At 52.1% G+C, this 20813-nt stretch overlaps 1 protein-coding gene across 1 annotated transcript in view; it reads left to right on the top strand.

The window, feature by feature from the left end:
• PDIA5 (protein disulfide isomerase family A member 5) overlaps positions 1–20813 on the top strand; it is a 90998-nt gene that overhangs the window by 16846 nt on the left and 53339 nt on the right. The window contains exons 2-5 of the mRNA XM_044252201.1: positions 4112–4238; positions 7161–7248; positions 16832–16915; positions 17210–17255. Coding sequence (XP_044108136.1) covers positions 4112–4238; positions 7161–7248; positions 16832–16915; positions 17210–17255 — 345 coding nt within the window. The remainder of the gene's footprint in view (positions 1–4111; positions 4239–7160; positions 7249–16831; positions 16916–17209; positions 17256–20813) is intronic.

Genomic DNA, 20813 nt, shown 5'->3' with positions numbered 1-20813 from the left:
GGTCATGGCCGGATGAGGCTCTTGAGCCAGGCTTTCCAGACCCCCCAGTTGGTCCCACCCGTGCTCTCCCACGATTCTCCAGTCCAGATGATGACTGCCCTATGGTCTGTCTGCTTTCGGTGGTCCATCCTGGGTCTCGCAGGAGCTGCCACGGACTCACTTTATGACCTCCTCTGTAGAGGTCAGGAATGTGGTGACCAGTTGATTCTTCATGGTTATGATGCTGAGTAGACACTTCCTGAGGGCTTTCAAGGGGCTAGGCACCATGCTGGGCTCCACCCTCCAGACTTCTTAGTCTAGGGGTATGGTAGGGATGGAGGGAGAGGGGGAAGGAGACACTTCCATAGGGAGTTCTAAACCAGGCTGGCCACGGGCAGTGCCCAGTTTAAACCCTAGCATCATACTGGGTGATAGTGTTCAAGTATTCCGTTAGCTCAGTGCGTTTCTTAGGGTGAGCTTAAGTTCTCTGCTGTGTGAGGGTAAATGTTGGGTCAGAGGCTTTGGTGGCTGGCTGGAGAGTGGTTTGTTTACTATGAGGGTGGCTGTTGGTTAGATGATTGGAGGGACTGATTGGGTTTTAGAGAAAGGAAGCTGTGGGTATGCCATTGGACTTGACTCTTGAGGTTTCTGCTGTAGACCCTTTGCTATCAGTGGCCCAGCGGCGTGCCACTGCACTGCCTGGGCAGGTGGGCACTGGGTCTGGCCTGGCTCCTTTCCCTCCCCTTCTTCCCCATTCCACAAGGGTAGGTGCCTGCCAGTCTCAGGAGGGCTGGTCTACAGGGTAAAGTACTGAGGCACTGGGCAAGGGCAGTTTGTTTTTCCCAAGTTACCGTATTATCTGAGGATTAAAACCACAGCAACATCAGTGTGTTTTTCCAACAGATTCTTTTCTCTTTTTCCTTCAGTCATGTGTTTGAGCTATGGAGTTTTTAGTCTGAAGTCCATTAGCAACCTGAGAGCAGTAGAATAACAGGTAATAATATAAGGGAATGAACTTTTTGGCGGGCTCTCAAGGTGGGTTGCCCGGCTCTGGCAGGGCAGAATGAGGGGCACAGTTCCTCAACTCTTCCTCTTTGATGGTTTGACCCTGGGCAGAAGGAACATTTGAATTCCAATGGCAGATCAGATTTAGAAATGCTAGAATATGGCCACATTTTGGTCTTCTACTCTGCAGAAATGGGACATTGTATTATATACTATGGTAACTGATAGCGTTGGGGTGCTTTATGATTTATAAAGCATGTTTGAGAAGTTACCCCATTTCATCCTCACAGCCATCCCACTAGGGAGGTATCATTATTTCCATGTCAGATGCAAGGCACTAGGCTGTAAAAGGTCAGGTGATATGGACTAGGCATCTTAGCTACTGACTGGTAGAGCTCAGATGCAGCCCAAGATTTCTGGCTGCAAAGAGGCAATGGACTAAGAGGGCATTGGGTCCAGTAGAGAGACTAGGGTTCAGGTTCTGGCCCTGTTACTTATTAGCTGTGTAACTTTGGTCAGATTATTTAACTGATCAATACAGTTAGGCATATCAGATAATCTACAGTTGCCTCCTTTTATTGGCCACATTCATCCATAACTCTTTCTCCTTTCTCCATTACGGGCTGGTTGCTGTGTAGTCTACAGGATATATATCCTGGACTCTTGTTCACCATCGACATAGTAATTCTTGCCTCCCTTTGTGGGATCCTTTGTTTCTTAGATTCCCTGTCTTTCTCATTTTTTTTTTTTTAAAGGTTTTATTTATTTATTTAACAGACAGAGATCACAAGTAGGCAGAGAAGCAGGCAGAGAGAGAGAAGGAAGCAGACTCTCTGCTGAGCAGAGAGCCCGATGCAGGGCTCAATCCCAGGACCCTGGGATCATGACCCGAGCTGAAGGCAGAGGCTTTAACCCACTGAGCCACCCAGGCGCCCCATCTTTCTCATTTTTTACTATTTTGTTTTAATAGAGCATGACTTCCAGTATTTTCCTTTGAAAAGGTATATTGGTGGTAAGTTTTTCACATCTGAGCTCTTAAGCCTAAGTAAATCTGTACTTATAGTTGACAGATAATTTGGCTGGATATAGAATTCCAGTTGGAGATAGTGTTGCATGAGAATCATGGAGGCAATGCTTCATTGTCATCTTGTGTGCTGATGAGCAGTCTTAGGCCAGTTTTGACTCCTGATCTTTTTGTGTGTGGTAGGTTTTTTTTTCTTTGAAACTTTCAGAATCTTTTCTTTGTCAGCAGTGTTCTGAAAGTTTTCAGTGATGTTCTTTGTTGAGAGTCTTTTTTAATTCATTGTCTGGGACCTTCTCAACTGGAGACATATATTCTTGAAGTCTGGGGTATTTTCTTGAAGTTTTTTTTTTTTTTTTTTCTTTTTTAAGTTTCTTTTCCTCGAGTTACTTTAATTTGGCTCTTGCACTTCATGGATCCATTTTCTTATTTTCCTTAACTTTTTCTTCTATTTTGTATTTCTTAATTTTATATTTTATTTTCTAGGAGTTTTTTCAAAATTTTACTTTCAACTCTATTGGAATTTTTTTAGTTGAGAGTTTTACTTTCCAGGAGTTTTTCCTGATCCTCTTTGACTATTCCTTACTTGTGGCATTCTATTCTTTTTTTTTTTTTTTTAATTTTTAAAATTTATTTGACAGTACAAGGAAGAGCACAAGAGGAGAGATCAGCAGAGGGAGAGGGAGAAGCAGGCTCCCAGCTGAGCAGGAGTCTAATGTGGGGCTTGATCCCAGGTCCCCTGGCATCATGACCTGACCTGAAGGCAGACACTTAACCGACTGTGAGCCATCCAGGCGCCCTGCATTCTATTCTTGTTTTATGGATGCGGCATTTCATTTCTCTGAGAATAATAATCATAGTTTTTCTGTTTTTTGTTCTTTTTCTTTTCTTCTAAGTATCCTCTTTCTTCTACTTTGTTTTCATCCCTGTCTTTTGTATTGAGGGCTTTCCTCAAATATCTGGAGAACTTGGGTTATCTGTCTTGAATAGCAAGTCACTGGCACATGCACTGGAGACTGTGAGTGTGAGGAGGAGGTAGAGGGCACTTGTTTACTGAGAGGGCCTCACAGCGGGGATTTCAGTGGGAGCTCAGTTGTTTCACTGGAGGCTCTCCAAAACACCATCTTTAGGCTGTTTTTCTTGTGCTCCTCAGCTTCCACAGAGAAAAATTCTCTAATCTCCTGCCTGGGGGAATAAGACTGGCAACATTTTGGAAGATGGAAGGGAGATGTCAGGGGAATGGGGGCTCACGGGGTTGGGTGATCTCCAGGTTCAGTTTGCAGACTTTTCCTTAATCCCCTTGTTTTCTCTCAGGACCATACTTCTACTGTTTGCCTGGTGTCTCCCAGCAGAGCTTTTCTTATTCAGTCTCTCCATATAGTAACCCCGTGTTTTCCGTCAACTAGGCAAGGGGCTGCTGGCCAGCTCTGTGGGCTGGGTAAGGGGATCTGCTGTGAAACTGTTCCTTATTCAGACTTTTAACACATTTCCTCCCCAGCCTGCTTCCAGCCCACTCCTCGTGCCTGCAGAGGTGCTTGGGGCCTCCAGTACCTAAGGTTGTTCTCCGGGTTCTCTGGGAAGAATTGCTCGTTTCTTGTTGGCTGGCTTCCTGAGATCACTGGCTGAGTGGGAAAAGCAGAAAACCTTCCATTCCCATCCTAAATATGAGAAGTGATCTTACTTCTCTGTGGATTTGTGCTTCAGTGCTTCTAGGTGGGATGGAGTTTGCACATTGCTCTGGTGTGTGGTGTTGGGGTGCGGTGTGGGGTACAGATATGGACTTTCCAGAGAGGTCTGGATTGAGTAGGTGACTGGTACATCCAGCAGCCTGCTTGTGTAGAATGCAGCTCTTACAGCTTTGTATAAGGGCCCGAAGAGGAATGCTGAGGTGGAGACTGGGAGTGAGCTGGGCAGTGTCCTGGGGGAGAGCTGTTGGTGGTTTGGCAAAGCAGTAAGGTGGAAAGGTTGGAGTGTCCCGAGAGGGGTTGGTGTGCCCTTATCCCTCTGAAGTAAAGTGGGTTCTAGGCAGTGTGTTTGTAGGCACCCATCCTTCCTTGGGCCTGGCAGGAAGCTGGGGCTCACGGTCCTTGGTCTCTCGATCCCCAGGTGGTCCTGCCAACGTGGCTGTCCTCCACAAAGGTCTCCTCGCTCATCGAGAGAATTTCTGACCCCAAGGACTTGAAAAAACTTCTCAGGACCCGGAATAATGTGCTGGTGCTTTACTCCAAATCTGGTGAGTGCCCAACCTAGTTTTGGGGGTCATCCATCGGGAATGGGACGGTTTGAGTTTGGGGCACAGGTGGGAGGCAGAGACCTCAGGACCAGAAAGCATTCAGGGAGGGCCCGAGGGTCATCAGGCTTGTCAGCTTTCCCCAGAAAATGAAGCAAAGGCACAGAGGGGTGTTTGTTCCTGTCTTTTTGGATTCCTGAAATGCTGTTTCCATTCCCTATAATCAGTTGTTCTTAGGTAGAGCCTCTGGAGCCCTCACTACATCAGGAGGGAGAGGGTGTGTGTGAAGGGGAATGGAGGACGGTAGTCACTGGGCACGGATGTTCTGGCTTCCTGGACAGGTGCAGGCTGGCCACGACGGGCTGTTTCACCAGAGTTGTTGATTCAGTGATGGGGCTGGGCTGTCGTCAGCTGACTTGGTCCCAGGCTTGGGAGCACACACCCAGGCTGGCAGCCTTGGTCCTGCCCGGTCCCCATCTGTCCCACTCTGGGGTCAGAACACAGAATGGAGTTGGCAGTGGGCTCCAGGAGCAGGACAGAGTAGTTTCAGTGGGGGTTGGAGCTGTGGCTGGCCTCCTCTGACCTTGAGGCTGGCCAGGGCATAGTGGCTGGAGAGAGGTTTGCTTAGCTCTTGGCCACGAATATCCGAACATCTGACTGTTGATGTTGTTCCAGCAGAGTTAAGTGTTTTCACTGCTCCTCAGGATGCCAAGTTTTCTGTGCCCTGGAGAAGCAGCAGCCAGAGGCTGGGCCAGTTCCGGGCCCAGTTCTCCCTGGCAGCTCATCCTCGACACTCATTGGCACTGGGGGCTGATGGATGTTTTGGACGTGTGTCTCTCCTGAAGCCTGCATCCGCTAAGCACCCTGGCACTTGCTACTTCTTGCCCTTTGGAGGGCTTGGCACACCCTTCCTGAGCTGTTTGTTGGGAGCCTGGCCCGTGTCTAGCATTTCTCCGTTGTCAGGAGTAGGGGGAAATTGAGGCAAAGGAGAAGCAGAGCTGCTCCTAAAGCCTGGGGTGCAGGGCTCTGAATAAGCCTGGCTTACCTCCTGGGATGCTTATGCGGCTGCCAGTACAAAAACATGCTCCATCCCTTCTCTGGGTCCGTCCCGTCACAGGAGCTCATCATCTTACACAGGCTCCACAGGGAACTTGCAGGACACATTCCCATCTGCTCCTTTGCCACGAGGGAGGCACTGCAGTTTGTCAGAGAGCGTCTGGTTGTTTGGTGGGGAAACTGAGGCTAGCTGACTTGTCTGAGCTCTACTGGCTGGTGGATGATACAGCTGGCCCTCTGTGCTTCCCCCACCTCATTTCCTCTGCTGGAGCCTAGGAAGAAATGTGTGGATCCTGCAATGGCGGGGGTGCTCTGAGATCAGGAGATGATTAGGGTAGCTGTGGGGCAGGACGCAGGGCCTAGACCACTCTTACTTTCTCTTCTGCCCCTTACCCAGCCTCTGGCTCACTCATTGGCGGTGGGGTTGCGTTGCTTCCTGGGCGCCTCTCCGCCTTGGACTGCCGGGCAGTAGGACCCACGTGAAAATTTTACCTTCCTGCCCCCTTACCCAGCTCGTCACAACAAGCACAGTGGGCTGTGGAGCAGTGCAGTAACTGGATTTTCTCCACTTCTCTCCTCTCAAGCAGCATCTCCCTTTCCCCGGCTGAAAGATGGGGTTCAGAGAGGGGTGCTTCATATAGCTCAAGTTGAGCTCCCCCGCTGCCCCAGGGAGCCCCATCTGAGCCCCGGTGCGTGGTGGGGCAATGGCTTTCCCCCCTCTGCTGCACCCCCTCCTCTGGTTGGGTTTGTGGGGGTTCCCAGGAGTGCCTCCTTCGGGTGGCTTCATGCAGTTCTCTAGAAAGATCCTTTTTGTTCACTTCTGTGAAAGGCTCAGCGTGCTTTGTATTCACAAACAGCTACCATTATGCCTGCTAGAAAAGGGAATCTGTGGAAGCAAATAATTCAGACATCTTTTCTGCTCGGCTTTGGAATGTATCTTATGGTTTGGGGTGGTAGTGGGGGACAGTGGACCTGTTCTCGCTCCTGATGTCTGCACAGTAGGCCCTTCAAGTGAGCTCCCAGGTGTGATGGGGAAAGGCGAGGCGCCGGCCACAGACCCTCACAAGCTGGCCATGTTGGAATCCTGGCTGTGAGGCTCTGTCCCCAAGCACCTGACCTCCCACCATAGGTTCCAGGGCTTTGCCCAGATGCCTGCGACACTTGGCCCAGATGCCCAGTGACAAACTTACTTTCTCATGCTCACTCCACCCTGCCCCCAAGGCATAGTGCCTGTTTTTGCAGGTCACCCTCCAGGTACTGGGATGGCCCTTCTGTCACTGCTGGGGAAATGGGCTGTGAATTGTGACCTGGATCCACTTGACATTGGTCCATCAGGGACTAGTGTCACATATAAACCTCCTTTAACCACCAGGCTGTCCTGAGCCCCTGTTGAGGTGAGGATGTGATGCACAAGTAAAGGAAGAGTCTGGTCGTTGCTCTTGTAAGCTCCCAGCATGGGCTTCAGGACAGAGGAGTGTGGAATGGGCAGACTTGTTCCCAGTGTTAGTTATAGAATTGTAATCGTTTGGTTACAGGATTTTCACAGTTTGTCCCAGAAGAGTAATGAGTCAGAGATTCTACTGAGAGTTGAGCATCTGGCTGAGAGATTCTTAGAAGAATGGGGTGTGAGGTGTGGTGGAAAGGAGGGGTGAGTTGGGGGCTCTGTGTCTTGAGGAGGGCTCCGGAGGCTGGCGGAAGCAGGGGTTTCTGAGAAGAATTCTCACCGAACTGTTGATCCCAGGGTCAGCGTTGTAACCGGTGCTCTAGACCTCCTCCCTGGGACAGGCCTCCATCCTTCCTTGCTCCTGAGGGAAGATAGCTGGTGTGCTTGGGCACAAATGTTTAATTTTTTTGTTGTTTTTTTTACAGAGGCTGCAGCTGAAAGTCATCTCAGGTTATTATCCACTGTGGCCCAGGCAGTGAAAGGACAAGGCACCATCTGCTGGGTAGACTGTGGGTATGTCCAGGGGACATGGGGCACGGGGGCTGAAGGGCAGGGCCTCCTTGGGGATTTTACCCCTCCTTTGGGTGGGGTAGGGAATGGTTCCTGATGAAGGCTCTGGGAGAGAGGATGTGATGGAGAGACTGGGGTGGGAAAGCCTTTCTCACCTTACCGCAGGGTCACCTGTTTTCTGGAGAAGGGGCAGTTCTGGCTTCCCACCTTTTCTTTCCAGCCTCACCACTCTTCTTCCCTTTTTCCATAGTGCCACGTATGAAATGATTTTTTTCTTCCCAGTGGGTGGGAGAGGGGGCCTTGATTTCCTGAGAGCAAGGTTATTTTCAGGGTCACCCGGCAGGCTTGCCTAGAAGGGGTCTGTGGCAAGAACCAGGGGCTTTACCCCCAGCCCAGGTCATTCATAGAGCTCTCCGATGCCCACGGCATGAAAGTGGTGGAATCAGCTGGTCTGAGGGACGGCTGCCTTGCCTTCTGAGGTAGCTCCATTAGATCAGGCCTGGACAGGTGGCTTTGTCCTTCCAGCGCTCTCTTCTGACCCATGTCTCCCTGCCCGCCCCTACCTGTCCCCGTGCCAGCACTGCCCCGCTCCTCCTCCTCCTTTTCCTCCTTCCTGACCTCCCTCTACCCAGAGACTTTCTTGTCAGTGTTAAGGTGGCAGGATCAGACCCCAGCCCACAGGCAGGCGTCTGGGGTTTCTTGATGGAATTTTCTTGATGGAATTCCTCGGATTCTTCCGAGTATGGGAGTTTGAGTCTAGGGTGTGCTCAGCTTCCCTTTCCTTTCAATCATCAGGAATAATTTCCACATCTGTCTGTGCTGTGTGTGTGTGTGCACATACACACACCCCCTCATTATATAATTAGCTCCCAATTTGGTATAGATTGGCCTAAGTACAGAAAAGGCACATAGAGTGAATGAACGTAGGAAGAACTGTAACCGGGAGCAGGTTTGTCCTTTGTATGTTTGGAGCACCTACTGTATGCAAGGCTCTGTGTTGCCCTTGGTGGATGCCAGTGGACATCTGCTTCTGACTGAGGATGGGAGTTGTTTCCAGAGCCCCTGTGTCTAGCCACATGTCACCTGGACTTCGGGTCCCTCAGGGGTATGGGCTTGGGAAGAGAAGGGGAAAGGAGGATATTGCACTGTTGTTAGTATGAGGAAGAGGCGGGGCTCTGCTGGGAAAAGAGGCAGTTCTTTTCCTGGATGGCCTACAAAGGCCATCCTAACCTTTCCTGTAGCTGTTCTTGCCTGGGCCACAGCCCAGCTACGAGCCCATGGGTTAATTGGGCTTTGCAGATTTTGCTCCAGTCCAGTCTTCTCCCACTCCAGTTGGAACTCGAAACGGCTGTTTTGGGCATGAACTTCTGGGACACACTGATTTATATGCTGACGGCCTCAAGTTTGTCTTCCGCATGATTGGTGAAAATTGAAGGGGGATTTTATTCTGACAAAGCTCTGGATGAGACCAGGAGGAGAAGTCTTAGCTGAGTGCTGTTTGCCGTAGGGGTATCTGTGTATGTGCGCGCTCCTGTCTCCAGCCTCACCCCTCCTGATTTACTCAAACGTTGTTTTAGTGGAAGAGACTGCTCACCAGATATTTGGGGAGATCTTGGCCACTGGTTAATTCTAGTTCATAGTTGATGCAAGAGTGTTTTTGTGTCCTAGGTGTGTCTGAGTCTCCTGCATTCTCCCAGGAGTGCACTGTGGAACTGGCAAAGCGACAGAGCCTCTTTGAGGGGACAGGGCACTGTGGAGTCTCCGTATTTGGAGATGACACTGGCCTGCCAACCAGGAGAGCCTATCCCAGAGAGTTCATAGTCTTGCAGGTGGCAGAAATGGGAAGGAGAACTTTGATGTAGTTGCTGCCTTCTCCTGGAACATTCCTAAGCACTTCCTTTATGCCTTAAGGTACACAGATGGATAATAGTGTCCTCAGCGTGTGAGGCGGAAGCAGACACTGAACCCGGTGATTACAATTCTTGTGAGAAGTGCGGTCAGCAGAGGCTCTGGGTGTGAGGGGTATCCCTTTATTCTGCCTGGAAAGGTTGAGAAAAGCTTCACGGTGAAGGCAGAGTTACAGTTTGGGGCAAAGACCTTTGAGTACCCGGTCTTTAAAAGTGCCCCGGCTTTCCCTGCAGGCAGCTCCCTGTAGTGTGGGCCCCGAGCATGGCCTGGGGCCCTCTGCTGCTGGGCGTGGAGGGAGCAGTCCTGCTCTGCTGCTGCTGGGGCAGGACTAAAAGGGACCAGGTTAGAACATCAGAATCCAGTGCTTGCTTGGAGACACGACATCTGGAGTCCATAAGAGTACCAATGGGAGAAATAACCCTGTGACTTCTTATGTGCTAAGATGAAAATCTAGGGGGGCACCTTAGAGCTTAAAGGGGTGACCTTAAGACAGAAGGACACACTGTGCCACATAGTTGCCACTCAGTTCATCCCTCCAAGAGGAAGTATGAACTGAAATGTTAGATGGCTCTTAAAATAGCTGAGATAAGTAGATGGGTTATGGAGCTCTAATGGGTTGTGTTGGAAGCAGGAGGAGGAGGATCTGGGTCCAAATCTGAAGTCAGAGGCAGGGTGCAGTGAGATCTTCCCACAGCAGCCCAAGAGACAGAACCCGGGGCTCTAGTCCATGCAGGCCATTGGGGGTGGCAGTTCTCAGGGACAGCCATGACACAGGGAGTTCCCCAGGGGCGTGAGCTGGTTTTGCCCTCCTGCTCGGCTGCTCCAGGTCATAGACTTCTCAACATGCTCTATAAACCATTATGGGATCCCGCCACGTTGACCCGAGGGCCTGGTGATGACAACTCTCATTGTGTCCTAAATGTGTTCAGTGTGTGTTTTTGAGTCTGAATGAGAGGATCAGGGATGGGCTGAAGCGCTCGCAGGAGGACTTCCTCTTATTTTCTGCAGTGGGGTGTGCAGGGGGAATGGAGCCAACGTCTGCTCACTTTTTATCCTAGCAGCTACTAAACAGCAGGTGGTCAGCCCGAGCGTGCCTCCCCTCGCATGGGCCCTCCTGAAGTTTCCCTTCTCTCCTCCTTTCCAGCTGTGCCTTCTGGCTTGCCAGCAGAGGGTTGGAGGCTAGACTGAGGATGCCAGGGCTTGGAAGGGGGTGACAGGAAGGTCTCGAGTGAAGAGCCCACTCTGCTTTTCTCCCTCTGAGGGCAGGTGATGGGGATAGAAGGCCTCTTAGGGCAAGAGAAGGCAGTGCTGTGGCGTGAAGTGTCTTTGAATGTGTGCGGAATAATGGCAGAGGCCTGGGTAGAAGGGTCAGCTCTGCTACTTATGAGCCCTATGACCTTGGACAAATCTGTTTCCTCATCTGTAAGTGCAACCATAGTATATATTCTGCTGCCTTTCCAGGTCCGTGGTGAGGAGCCCGTAAATGCAGGTTCTTTCTAGATCGTAATTTTAAGTGTGAGATCCCATTTTTCCTGTTACTTTTCATCTGGGCAGGATTGTTTTGAGCATTCCCGGAAGAAGCCAAGGGGGAGAAACCATGCGTGCCTTCTTCAACGGCTTTCTTGGGGGAGGGTCCCTTGGGTGTTGAGAGGATGTCCCTGAAGAAAGTTCTGAGCATGAGAGTCAGCCCCAGTGCACAGGCTGTTTTGCTCTGACCTTTAAAAAGTTTAGGGTACAGTGGGACATGTAGGACTGTAGGTCATGGGACCTGGCCTTGAGTCTAGATGGACAGCTAATAGCTGTGGGACCTTTGGCAAGTTGCTGCCCCTCTCTGGGCTTCAGCGTAATCTTGTGTGAACTGTGGAGTTCGGCTTTCCGGTTTGCTCTCATTCCTGAATAGCATGGCTCAGAAAATCCTGGAAGCTGCCAGGTTTGGTGTGTGTGTATGCACGTGAGTATGTGGCGGTCTTGTGGCGGGCGTCTTCCTCTGTGTCTCCCCCCATTCTGGGTGTCTTCTCCTATGTTTCTCCTGTCCTTCCCTCGGAGCTGCTGGCCTCTCTCTTGCTTTGTTCCCTCTCCCTTACTAGTTTCTACCGCCTCTTCCCCATCTCTGGGTCCCTGCCTCCCCCAGGTGTTTGGTCTTTCTTCTCCTCTCTTTTCTCTCTGGGTGTTTCTTTCTCCCCTTTTCTTGATTTTCAGGCTCTTCCCTCCCTCCCCTTGCATGTGTGGCTGCAGTCACACGTGCCCCTCTGTGTCGGTTTTCTCCCAGGTTCCAGACCCTGTAAGCTTGTCGCTGTGAGGTGTCTGTGGCGTGTCTGGCTTCCGTCCAGGGATTTGTCAGCTCTCCCTTCCCCTCAGTCTACCTCCTGGCTCAGAGCTCAGCAGCCGCGCTCGGGTTGGCTGACGACGGTTGTCCGGCCGTGAAGTGGGTTGTGTGTGAGGGCGTTGGTATTCCCCTCGTGCCCCGCAGCCTGGCATCGCGCTCGGCCTTGGCGCGGAGAGCTGCTGTCGGGGCAGCTGAGCTGGAGCCAGGAGGTGGGAGCTGAGCCTGGTATGCTAATTCCTCAGGCTGATTCTCACTGGGCCGAGACTGCGCATCTATCTGGAGCTCACTTCTCGGCTCTTCCTGAGGGTGTAAGGTCATTACCTAGCCGCAGTTTCCGTCTTCCCTGCTCTCTTTCTCCCATCTGCTCTGCTTCCCCCGGAGTGGTGCTGGCTTCCCAGATCCAAGCCATGGGGCCTTCCAGGGCAGGTATCACATATTTTGAAGTCTTCTGTTTTCTTCTAAAAATTGTTTGCGTTTAGCATTTGCTTCTTCATATGTAAGCATGTTTAACACAACTTACCAGGGGATAAAGAGGACTCCCAGGAGAAGTGCTGTGTTTATGTTGTGGCTTCAGATGCCTTCCGGCACATCGCCCCATGCTAGTGGAGAGGGGGGCCATGCTCCCTGCTGAGGAGCACAGCCTGAGACTCTCTGGGCTGGTGGTGGAGGGGGGTGAGGGGGAGGAGAGGAATGTGGAGATCTTCTTACACCCTGTGCCGTCTGGAGGTAGGTACCATACAGAACGGCCAGCCTGGGATGATCCCTGTTTTTCCAAGTCCCTCATCAGAAGGTGCTATGTGACCACCAAGACTGGTCCAGGTTTAAGATCCAGCCCTTCCAGGCTGTTCTGTCTCCTTCCTCAAGCCCTCCAGCAGCGTTCTTTCAGGTTGTCCTGGGTACGTGGCACCTAGCAATCACTCTGACAGCATTTTCTTGCTCACTCGCTCCTAGTCCTCTCCCATTTTCTTCATGTCTTGGACGTGAGACCCTTCTTACATTTCCTGTAGGAAGTCCCAGGTCCATCTGCTCAGAATCCCACCATGTTGGACCCGGCAGATGGGAGAAAGAGATTTATTCTGCTTTGAGGGAGCGATAGAACCTGGAAAGTCTGGGTTATCCAGCGGGCACGCCATGGCTGGGACAGCATGTTCCACATCCTGCCCATGTGACTCTAAGGATGCCGACTTGTTGAGCCAGGACACGGTTGGGGGGCTGGAGGGAGAAGCCTGAGGTTCAGCTTTCTCTGAGTCTCCACCTTGTGTCCTGGGGTCTGATGCACCTGTCAGGATACAGGCAGCCTGCTTTATGTGTTAGTAGTATTGGATCCTACAGAGGAATTAAGAGCTCTATTTGCCTTGTGTGGGCAGCTCCAACATTTTGCAGCTTGGGACACCACAGGCCCCACCAGAGGTCACAGGCTGGCTGATGGCTGGGCAGGATCTAGAAGCTGTCAGTCCCTCCCACCGGTAGCTACACCTTCCTCCAGGGAGGGCGTGGTTCCATAGGCTGTGATTTGGGAAAGGCATGCCTCCCTTCTCTGAGCTTCCAGCACCTTGTTTCTTCTCTTCCTTCCTACTGTCTCCCCCAACCTTTCATTCCTGGGTCTGATTCCCTGGAGCAAGAGTGGCCAGCCTCTTGGACAACCATGCCCCACAGGAAGATCTAGTAAACACGGCAGCATGCCCCATGGAGGCCACACTGGGCTCCTAGCCCGCCAGCCCACAACACCTACAAATACATGTGTGTGTCTTGTCCCTCCGGCCTGGCAGCCTCTGGAATCTTTCCCTCACATTCTGTGAAGAGGAGGGCCAAGGTGGGGTGGGGTGGGACAGGACACAGCCGGTCTGGGTGAGTAAACAGCGGAGTGAGGCAGGGCTCCAGCCTCCCTGGCAGACAGACCTGCTGACAGTCTGTTCTTGCAGGACTGTGGGGAATGGCAGGTGAGGGCCTTTGCATAGCAGTCCTCTCTCTGATCCATGCTGGTTTTCCCCTGCCTCCTTATCCCAACAAAGCCTCTCATTTCCCTGATTGCTGCCTTTGTCTCCCTGCGTTTTTCCCCCCAGAGCCTCACTCACTGGCTGGGGGAGGGAAGCAGAAGGGGAGCTAGCCAATAAATCAATTAGTTGTGCTTCATCTATCAGCTCAGATCCTTTTAAGGTCCTGAGCTTGGGTAATTTCTCTGCCTTTCTTGAACTCTTGAAGACATTTATTGTGTGTACTGAATGATTAGCATGTGCATGTGTGCACACATGCATACACACGTATTCTGAGAAACAGGAGGACGGGGCACCAGTCGGAGGAAGTACTATGAGGAATTGTCACCTGGCAGGATTCCTGGCGCTAAGGATACAGAGCCCAGAGAGCCAGAAGTGTAGAGCCTTACCCCAGGAGTGACAAGACACCCTCGTCCACTCCCTCGCTCACTCAGGCTTCGGAGAGTGCCCGCTATGGGCCAGCTGCAGAGTTGTCTCTGAGCCAAGAAAAGCCCTCGCCTTCCTGGAGCAGACGGGGGTGACAGTGGACACGGTCAGATGTGGAGCCACACTGCCGTGGACAGAAGACCATAGGGAAGGGCATGCGGGCCCGAGGAAGGTGCTCGGCTGAGGCTCTGGGGTCTGGGCCGGAGGTGCTCGGACAGGCCAGGAGGCCACCTCCCCACAGTCCACTCTGAGCACGTATGCATTCACAGTTGTGTATGTGCGTTTGTGAGTATAGGGAGCAGGGAAGAGGAGGAGATCCTTGGGGAGTATCACAACCCAGAGGGAAGCGCATTGCACCGAGTCTGCAACAGGGAATCATGTGGCAGAGGCAGCTGTGACTTGCTTTACCGGGGCGGGGGCTGCAGCTTGGGGGTCCTTGCTGAGGAACTGGCGGGGGACCCTCTGTACCCTCCTGGCTCCGCTCAGCCCAGCAGGTTGCATTGGAGCATCAACCCCTGAGCCTGTCCTGAGCTCACCAAGGACCTATAGCTGTGGCAGCCAGACTTTTCTTTGGAGCAGGTTCTGGCAGATCAAGGCGGGGATTGGGGTTCGAATGACTCTGAGCCCTGTCCCACCTAAACTCTGCTTTGTGAAAGTCACATCGAAGAGGGTGCCAGCTGGGCTCCTGGAGGAGAGCCAGCGTGGGGTGGCACATCGCCCCTCCATTGGCTGCCTTGTGCAGTCTGAGCAGCCCCCTCAGGTGTGGCAGTGGAAGCAAGCTGGTTGGGTGCCCCTGCTGGGTGCCGGGATGGGGCTGAGGGAGGCCTGAGCTCTCAAGATCCCTTCCTGACCTGGCCGCTGTTTCTTGTTGTGGTTGGGTAAACAGCAGGTGGTCGCCCAGGAGAACAGTTGAGTGCAGCAGAACAAAGCTGGACCAGGCAAGGGCCAAGTGAACAGTTGTAAACACCCTGAGTGGAGTCCTCTCTTGTGGGGAGTGAGTTCAGGCAGGGAAATGGCTCCTTACATGCAGTGGTCTGGAAACAGACCTCCCCACCCCTTCAGCCTGACTTCACTACAGAGCCTCTGCAGCCAGCGCAGGCCCAGGCTGTAATGGCTCCTGTCAGTGGAGGGGTGTATGGCATCCCCACAGGGCTTCTGGGTATGGCTTTCTAGCTCCTGGATTCCGGGGGCTGCCCTTCCCCATGCCTTCAGCTGCATCCTGACGGCCTATCTGCATCTCCTCCCTGCCCCTGCTGATCCCCTCTCTGGGGATTCCCTGTCTCTGAGTGTCCTTGCCTCCTTGGGGGAGCAACCACTGTCATGTGAATTAGCCTTTCATTCTGGAATTCATCATGCATTTTGTTTGAGTCCCCGCTGTTTGCCAGGCCTGGGGCTGGAAGCCACAGCGGCTGCAGGGGTGCCTGCCCCAGGTAAGACTAGATAGGGAGGGAAAAGCCTGGGCCTGAGTTAGGCTAGGGCCAGGAGAGTGGTCCCCTCTCTCATCCCCACACATCTCTCCAGTCAGACAGGCTTCTTGAATTGCATAGTGCTTATTCACACTGAAAATGAGATGCCACAATGTCACTTGTCCATTAATGGGAGTTGCTTTTAGAGCTGAGCTGAATGGTTTAATCTGCCTGTCCTGAGGCCAGCACACAGCTGTGTGGAGCCAGTGGCTGTAGAAGGTGGTGGGATGTATGCACAGGTGGGAGATGAGGGGACTTCCCTCAAGTGGCTGTCACTCCCGGCAGAACAGAGTGGTTCATGCAGTGTAGCCAAGGGGAACCAGTGGGGACCTGTGGCTGACAGACCCTCGCCGAGCCGATGCTGATCTGGGGAGATGGCCCTGCCTGGGTGGGGCAGCTGGCTGCCTCTGGCTGGGCAGACTTGGCTGAGTATGGTGAGGTTATAGGGAAAGCCCTGAGTCAGATGAGGCTGCTGAGCAGCTGGTGGAGGCCATAGGGGACACGAGACCTTGGAGAGGTTGGGGAGAGGAGGAAGAGCCCAAACAGGACAGGGGCCTACATCAGAATCACCTTGCAGGTTCTTTAAGGAAAACATACTCGCTCAAGTCCCCACAGAGTTTTGATTCAGTAGGTTTGGGATGGGGCTAAGAATTTGCATTTCTAACAGATTCCTGGGCGGTGCTGATGCTGCTGGTCCAGGGACCCCATTTTGAAATCCATTGATCTTCCAGGAAGAAAGCCAGGTCAGGTGAGATCAGGCATGAGCACGCTGTAAGCCATCAATGGCAGGGGACCGATGGCATGGGACCGATGCCATCGATGTTTTGTAGGAGAATTGCTAGAGTGTAGATACTGCAGATGCTGCACTTGGCAGAAGCTCGCTCCTCTCTCCCGGTGGCTTTGGTCAAACCTGGTCCAATTTCATATCTTTGTCAGCATTGTAGAACGTCTTCTCTTACCCTGGTCAGATGGTGTCTAGCAGGTGGCATATGGCACACATTTGTGCTTTAAAAACAAAAACTGGCATGGCCCTGAGGCAGAGAGTCTGAAGTAATGATCTGGGGAGGGCTGGGCTAATCTGTCTTTTTTTTAAACTTCCCCAGATGATTCTGATGAGCAACCGAGATGGGGACCACATATGTATACCGTAGTTTGTTTTCTTCTTAGAATGGGCTGCCCACCCTCTGTGCTGCCGGGCCCTGGCTTTGTCCAGAGCTGTCCACGCTACCCCTCACATGTAGGGAGACACTCTCCACATCTGCTTGTCTCTTTCCTGATTGAGCCTATCTCCCGTTGGCTACCCTCCTTTTCCAGTCCTTGGAATATGCATCTGCCATCAGGGCCTTACCTGCTGTTGAGAATTCTAAGGTACCAGGCTCTTCTTAGACCAACAGCAAATTTTACTCTGTCAACACCTTTGTGAGGACCTCCAGTAACAAATGGCTTCCGACATTTGTGTCTTTCAGTGATGCCGAGAGTAGAAAATTGTGCAAGAAGATGAAAGTTGACCTGAGTCCAAAGGACAAAAAGGTTGAATTATTCCATTACCAGTAAGTACCTGTGGGCATTTCCAATTTCCAAGTAAGTGCTGAAAGCTTTCATTGGTATTCTCAGGGAATGGTGGTTTTTAGTTAGGTTAATTTTCTTTCAGAATGATATTTTTTCCCTGTGTTTACAGTTCATTTGTTCTTTCTTTCTTCTTTCTTTCTTTCTTTCTTCTTTTCTTTCTTTAAATCTTGAACCGTGTTCAATAGCTGAATGTTACTGAGATGCTGCAGGAAACCAAAGGTATGTATCTTCACAACCATTCTTAAAGTTAACACCTTTTTCTCCTCATTTGACAGGGATGGTGCATTTCATACTGAATATAACCGAGCTGTGACATTTAAGGTAAATTTACTTCCCTCATTCTCAGCAGAGATAGCGTCTGAACAGATGCCAAAGGCCTGGCAGGTTCCCTCTGAGAGAAGGAAGGGCAGATTGCACAGATAGCTCTTCCAAATGACCTGAGGGATTCTTATCTCTAGAGCACATGTCAGCAGAATATCTGGAGAAGTTTGTAACTGTTAACACAAGGGGGACTGGCCTCGTAGATAAGTGTGCAAATCTATCAGCAGTCATCCCAGGAGGCAAGCCACCATCTGCCTCTCTCCTCCAGAGGCCTGGGTCTCCCTTTGCTGTGATGTGAACCTCGCCTCGTCTCCGCGGCAATGTCCATGCTGGCTCTCCAGAGGCTTGGGGGTGGGGGGACTCCCTGTGCCCAGGTGAGCACAGGGGGTGGGACATAGGCAGGTAGACCCCGTCAGTGGCTGCAGCTCTGTTCAGATGACATCCCCATGTCACCGAGTTGCTCCCTGCTACAGAGCCAGTTGGGAAGTCAGTGGAGAAAACCATCAATGAAAATAAGTGTGGAGGGGCTGTGACCCGCAGGTGCTGTCACCCCAAGGCCCCAAGACCTTCTGTTGCCCTTGGATTCTCCTCCTCCAGCATGCCCATCCTCTCCATCAAGCCTGTCTCCTTCTTTGTCTGGTCCAGGCGGAATCCCCCTGCCCCAGAAATACCTGAGGCCATGTATTTCCTCTCTTCCCAACACAGGCAGAACTTACTTTTTCAGACTCTCCTGCTTATCTCACTAGCTTGAACCCCATGCTCCTCTCTCTCTGTCTCTCTCCATCTCCTTCCATTCTTTCTTATCTGTCTGTCTGTCTGTGCAGCCTCCAGGACCCCTCTACTCTGCCATTCATCCTCAGCTCCCTGGTCACTTCCTGTTTACCTACAACTTTCATTCTTTTTTAAGTCTACAGATTTTACCTTCTACAGACTCGCCCTGATTACTCATCTTAACACCCACTTAGACACTTAGAGAAAGTTCTCCCAACTAGGGTTGCTTAAGCCTCTTATTCTGTGTTGTTAAGACGTCAGCTAAAGCCCTGGGAGAGAACATGTGCTCCCCGGGAACAAGGTGGGGAAGTGCCATGCAGGGATGGAAGGGGGTGCTGGGGGCTCTTCGTTTTCATATCTGAGGCTGTGTCCAATTTATGTTTCGTGGCTCCCTCCCAGCTGGCTGTTCTGGGGTCGTGGAGCAGGAGATAGCAGATGCTCAGAGCTGTGGGGGCGGGGAAGAAGCAGGGAGCCTGAGCACTTGGAGCTGGCCTAGGTAGGGGAGGCTGAGGCCTGGTCTTTGTCCACCCCTTTACCAAGACAAGGTGTGCGACATCTGCTCACTCTCCATCCTTCCTGTGACTTCCACTTGGCGAAGAGGTCTAAGTGTTGGATAGGATCAGGGTCTTCAGTGGAGAAAAAGCATCCTTAGTCCCAGGGTCTCTAAAAACCCCAGGGCTATCAGGGCCTGGGGTAGAGCCCCTGGAGCTCTCCAGAGCTAAGAGGAAGTGGCATAGTGTTTCCCATGACTGCCTGAGGGCTTCTGCTCTTCATCCAGCAGGAGTGGTCAAGACCAAAGCCCTCCTTGGTCCCAGGTTGGTGTTCCTCTCAGGGAGTTTCCTGGGCCTCAATGTGCAGAGAGCTAGAGGAGTCCAAGCCCGGCCGGGTGCCTGTGCAGGCCCCTGCTCTGGCTGCTGTCGCTGTCCTGCTGGATGGTTCGGCAGGGACCTGGCCGCCGGCACTGTGCGGTGGCCCCTGCAGAAGCCAGAGGCCAGACAAGGGAGGGGAAAGAGGGGGCCTTCCTGTGTAAGTGGCCTTCTGCTGGTCACCAGTCTCCAGCAGAATCCTTACTGTGTGTAAGCACTGAGGCCCGGAGGTGCCTGGAAGTCAAAACTCAGATGAGCCTCTGATGACCTCCCAAGGCTGTGTAGCTGTGTGTTTTCTCAGACACCAGGATGTCCTGAGAACCAGGTGTGAGTCCTGGGGCCATTTCCCTGGGATTCAGGGCACAGAGAACAAGAGGGCTGGGAGAGGGAGGCATTCCAGGTGCAGACCTCCACTTCTGATGTTGTCAGCAGATGGACTTAGAGAGAACCTTTGAATGGGGTTAGTCATCTTCAGTTAAACAAGAGTAATCTCCACCTGAAAAGCAAGTATGAGGATTTCAGTTACTACATCAGCAGAGGTGACCCCTTCCCTTTGGTGTCCCCATGTCTTCTCTCCCTGACGCTGAGGCGGGGCTGGGGCTGGCATAGGGGGGATGGGAGCCAGGGCTCACTCTCTAACTCAGCTCATCTCGCTGTGTGGACAGGAGCCCCCTGGGAGCAGGAGTTCCTAACCTATTTTGGGTTCCTCATCCCACTGAGAATCTACTGGAAGGCATAGATCTTCTCCCTAGAAACAGTATGTTTGCAAAAATTAAATGTAAAATGTGGACATGCCAGTAAATGGAAATGCTAAGTAAAGTAGTGTATAAAGTAGGGCTTTCTTGGGAGTCTGAGGTCTCACAGGCTCCCGAAGGCTGCCACATGTCCTGCGCTGGGAACCCCTGCCCTAGGTTTTCTGAAACAGGTGGGTGCCTAGAAGCATCTCTCTCACACGGCCTGGGTGGCAGCTGCCTCTGCAGCTGTGGGTGAGCGTGGGTTTCAGGAGGCCCCGCCATTTCCATTTTGGCTTATCTTGTCGCGGCAAAGCTTTTGCAAGGACAGACCTGCCTTTGCCATGGTGCAAATGGCCCCTCTTCTCTTGCCAGGAGTTGTTTTACAGCTCCATTTGGACAAATAAGGAGCATTACCTGAATGAAATTCTGCGAAATCTTAGCTGTTTCCCAGTGTTCCTTGGTAGCTCTTTCCAAATAGGAGTTTCCAGAACTAGTCAGTCTCACTGAGGTCCTGTGTCTGTGACCAGTGCCTGGGCCAAATGAACCGCCTTGCTAAGAGGGTGTTTCCTTTTCTCGCCCAAGCCCACCTCCTTCCCACCACACTTGTGGACACGCCTAACTTGTCATCTGCTTGTTGGAACTTGATCAAAGTGGAAAAAAGTTTCAAAATCTTGCATCAAACTGGGGACACTGCAGGCTCTGTGTGTTGACAGGGAGACCAGCAGCTCCCCTCTGGGGATGGAGGGATGGAGGTTGGCTGGTTTCTGGTACTCATTCCTGGCTCTCACAGACTTTGAGCACCGGTTCCCAGAGTGGCTGTCTGAGGGAAGGGAATGCCACTCCTGTCCCGGACCAGTGAAGTATGGCAAGGCTGGAGGGCAGTGGAGGGACGTGGCTCCTATTTCCTGTCCCATGTGTGTCTTCTGCAGAGGGGGGTGAGATTTGAGGCAGTTGTCCACATGACAAACGCTAAGTAAGCCCTTTAACCTGCAGGTCTTTGTCAGATCTTCATCCTGGGCATCTAGAAGGGGGCAGCAGTCTTCAGGGAGAGAAGTGCACCAACCAGGCAGGCCTGGGGTTGAGCACCCTGCCTAAGCCCCACAGAGGATGCAGGATTTAACCTGCTCCCTAGCCAGTTTAGATCACACGGTGTTGGGCAGGTGACAAGTAGGTGTGCTTACCTGCTG

The sequence above is a fragment of the Neovison vison genome, chromosome 6 (assembly GCF_020171115.1).
Source record: "Neovison vison isolate M4711 chromosome 6, ASM_NN_V1, whole genome shotgun sequence".
NCBI classification, from domain to species: Eukaryota; Metazoa; Chordata; class Mammalia; order Carnivora; family Mustelidae; genus Neogale; species Neogale vison.
The sequence above is the reverse complement of the archived record's forward strand: the minus strand, read 5'-3'. Positions and strand labels throughout refer to the sequence as shown.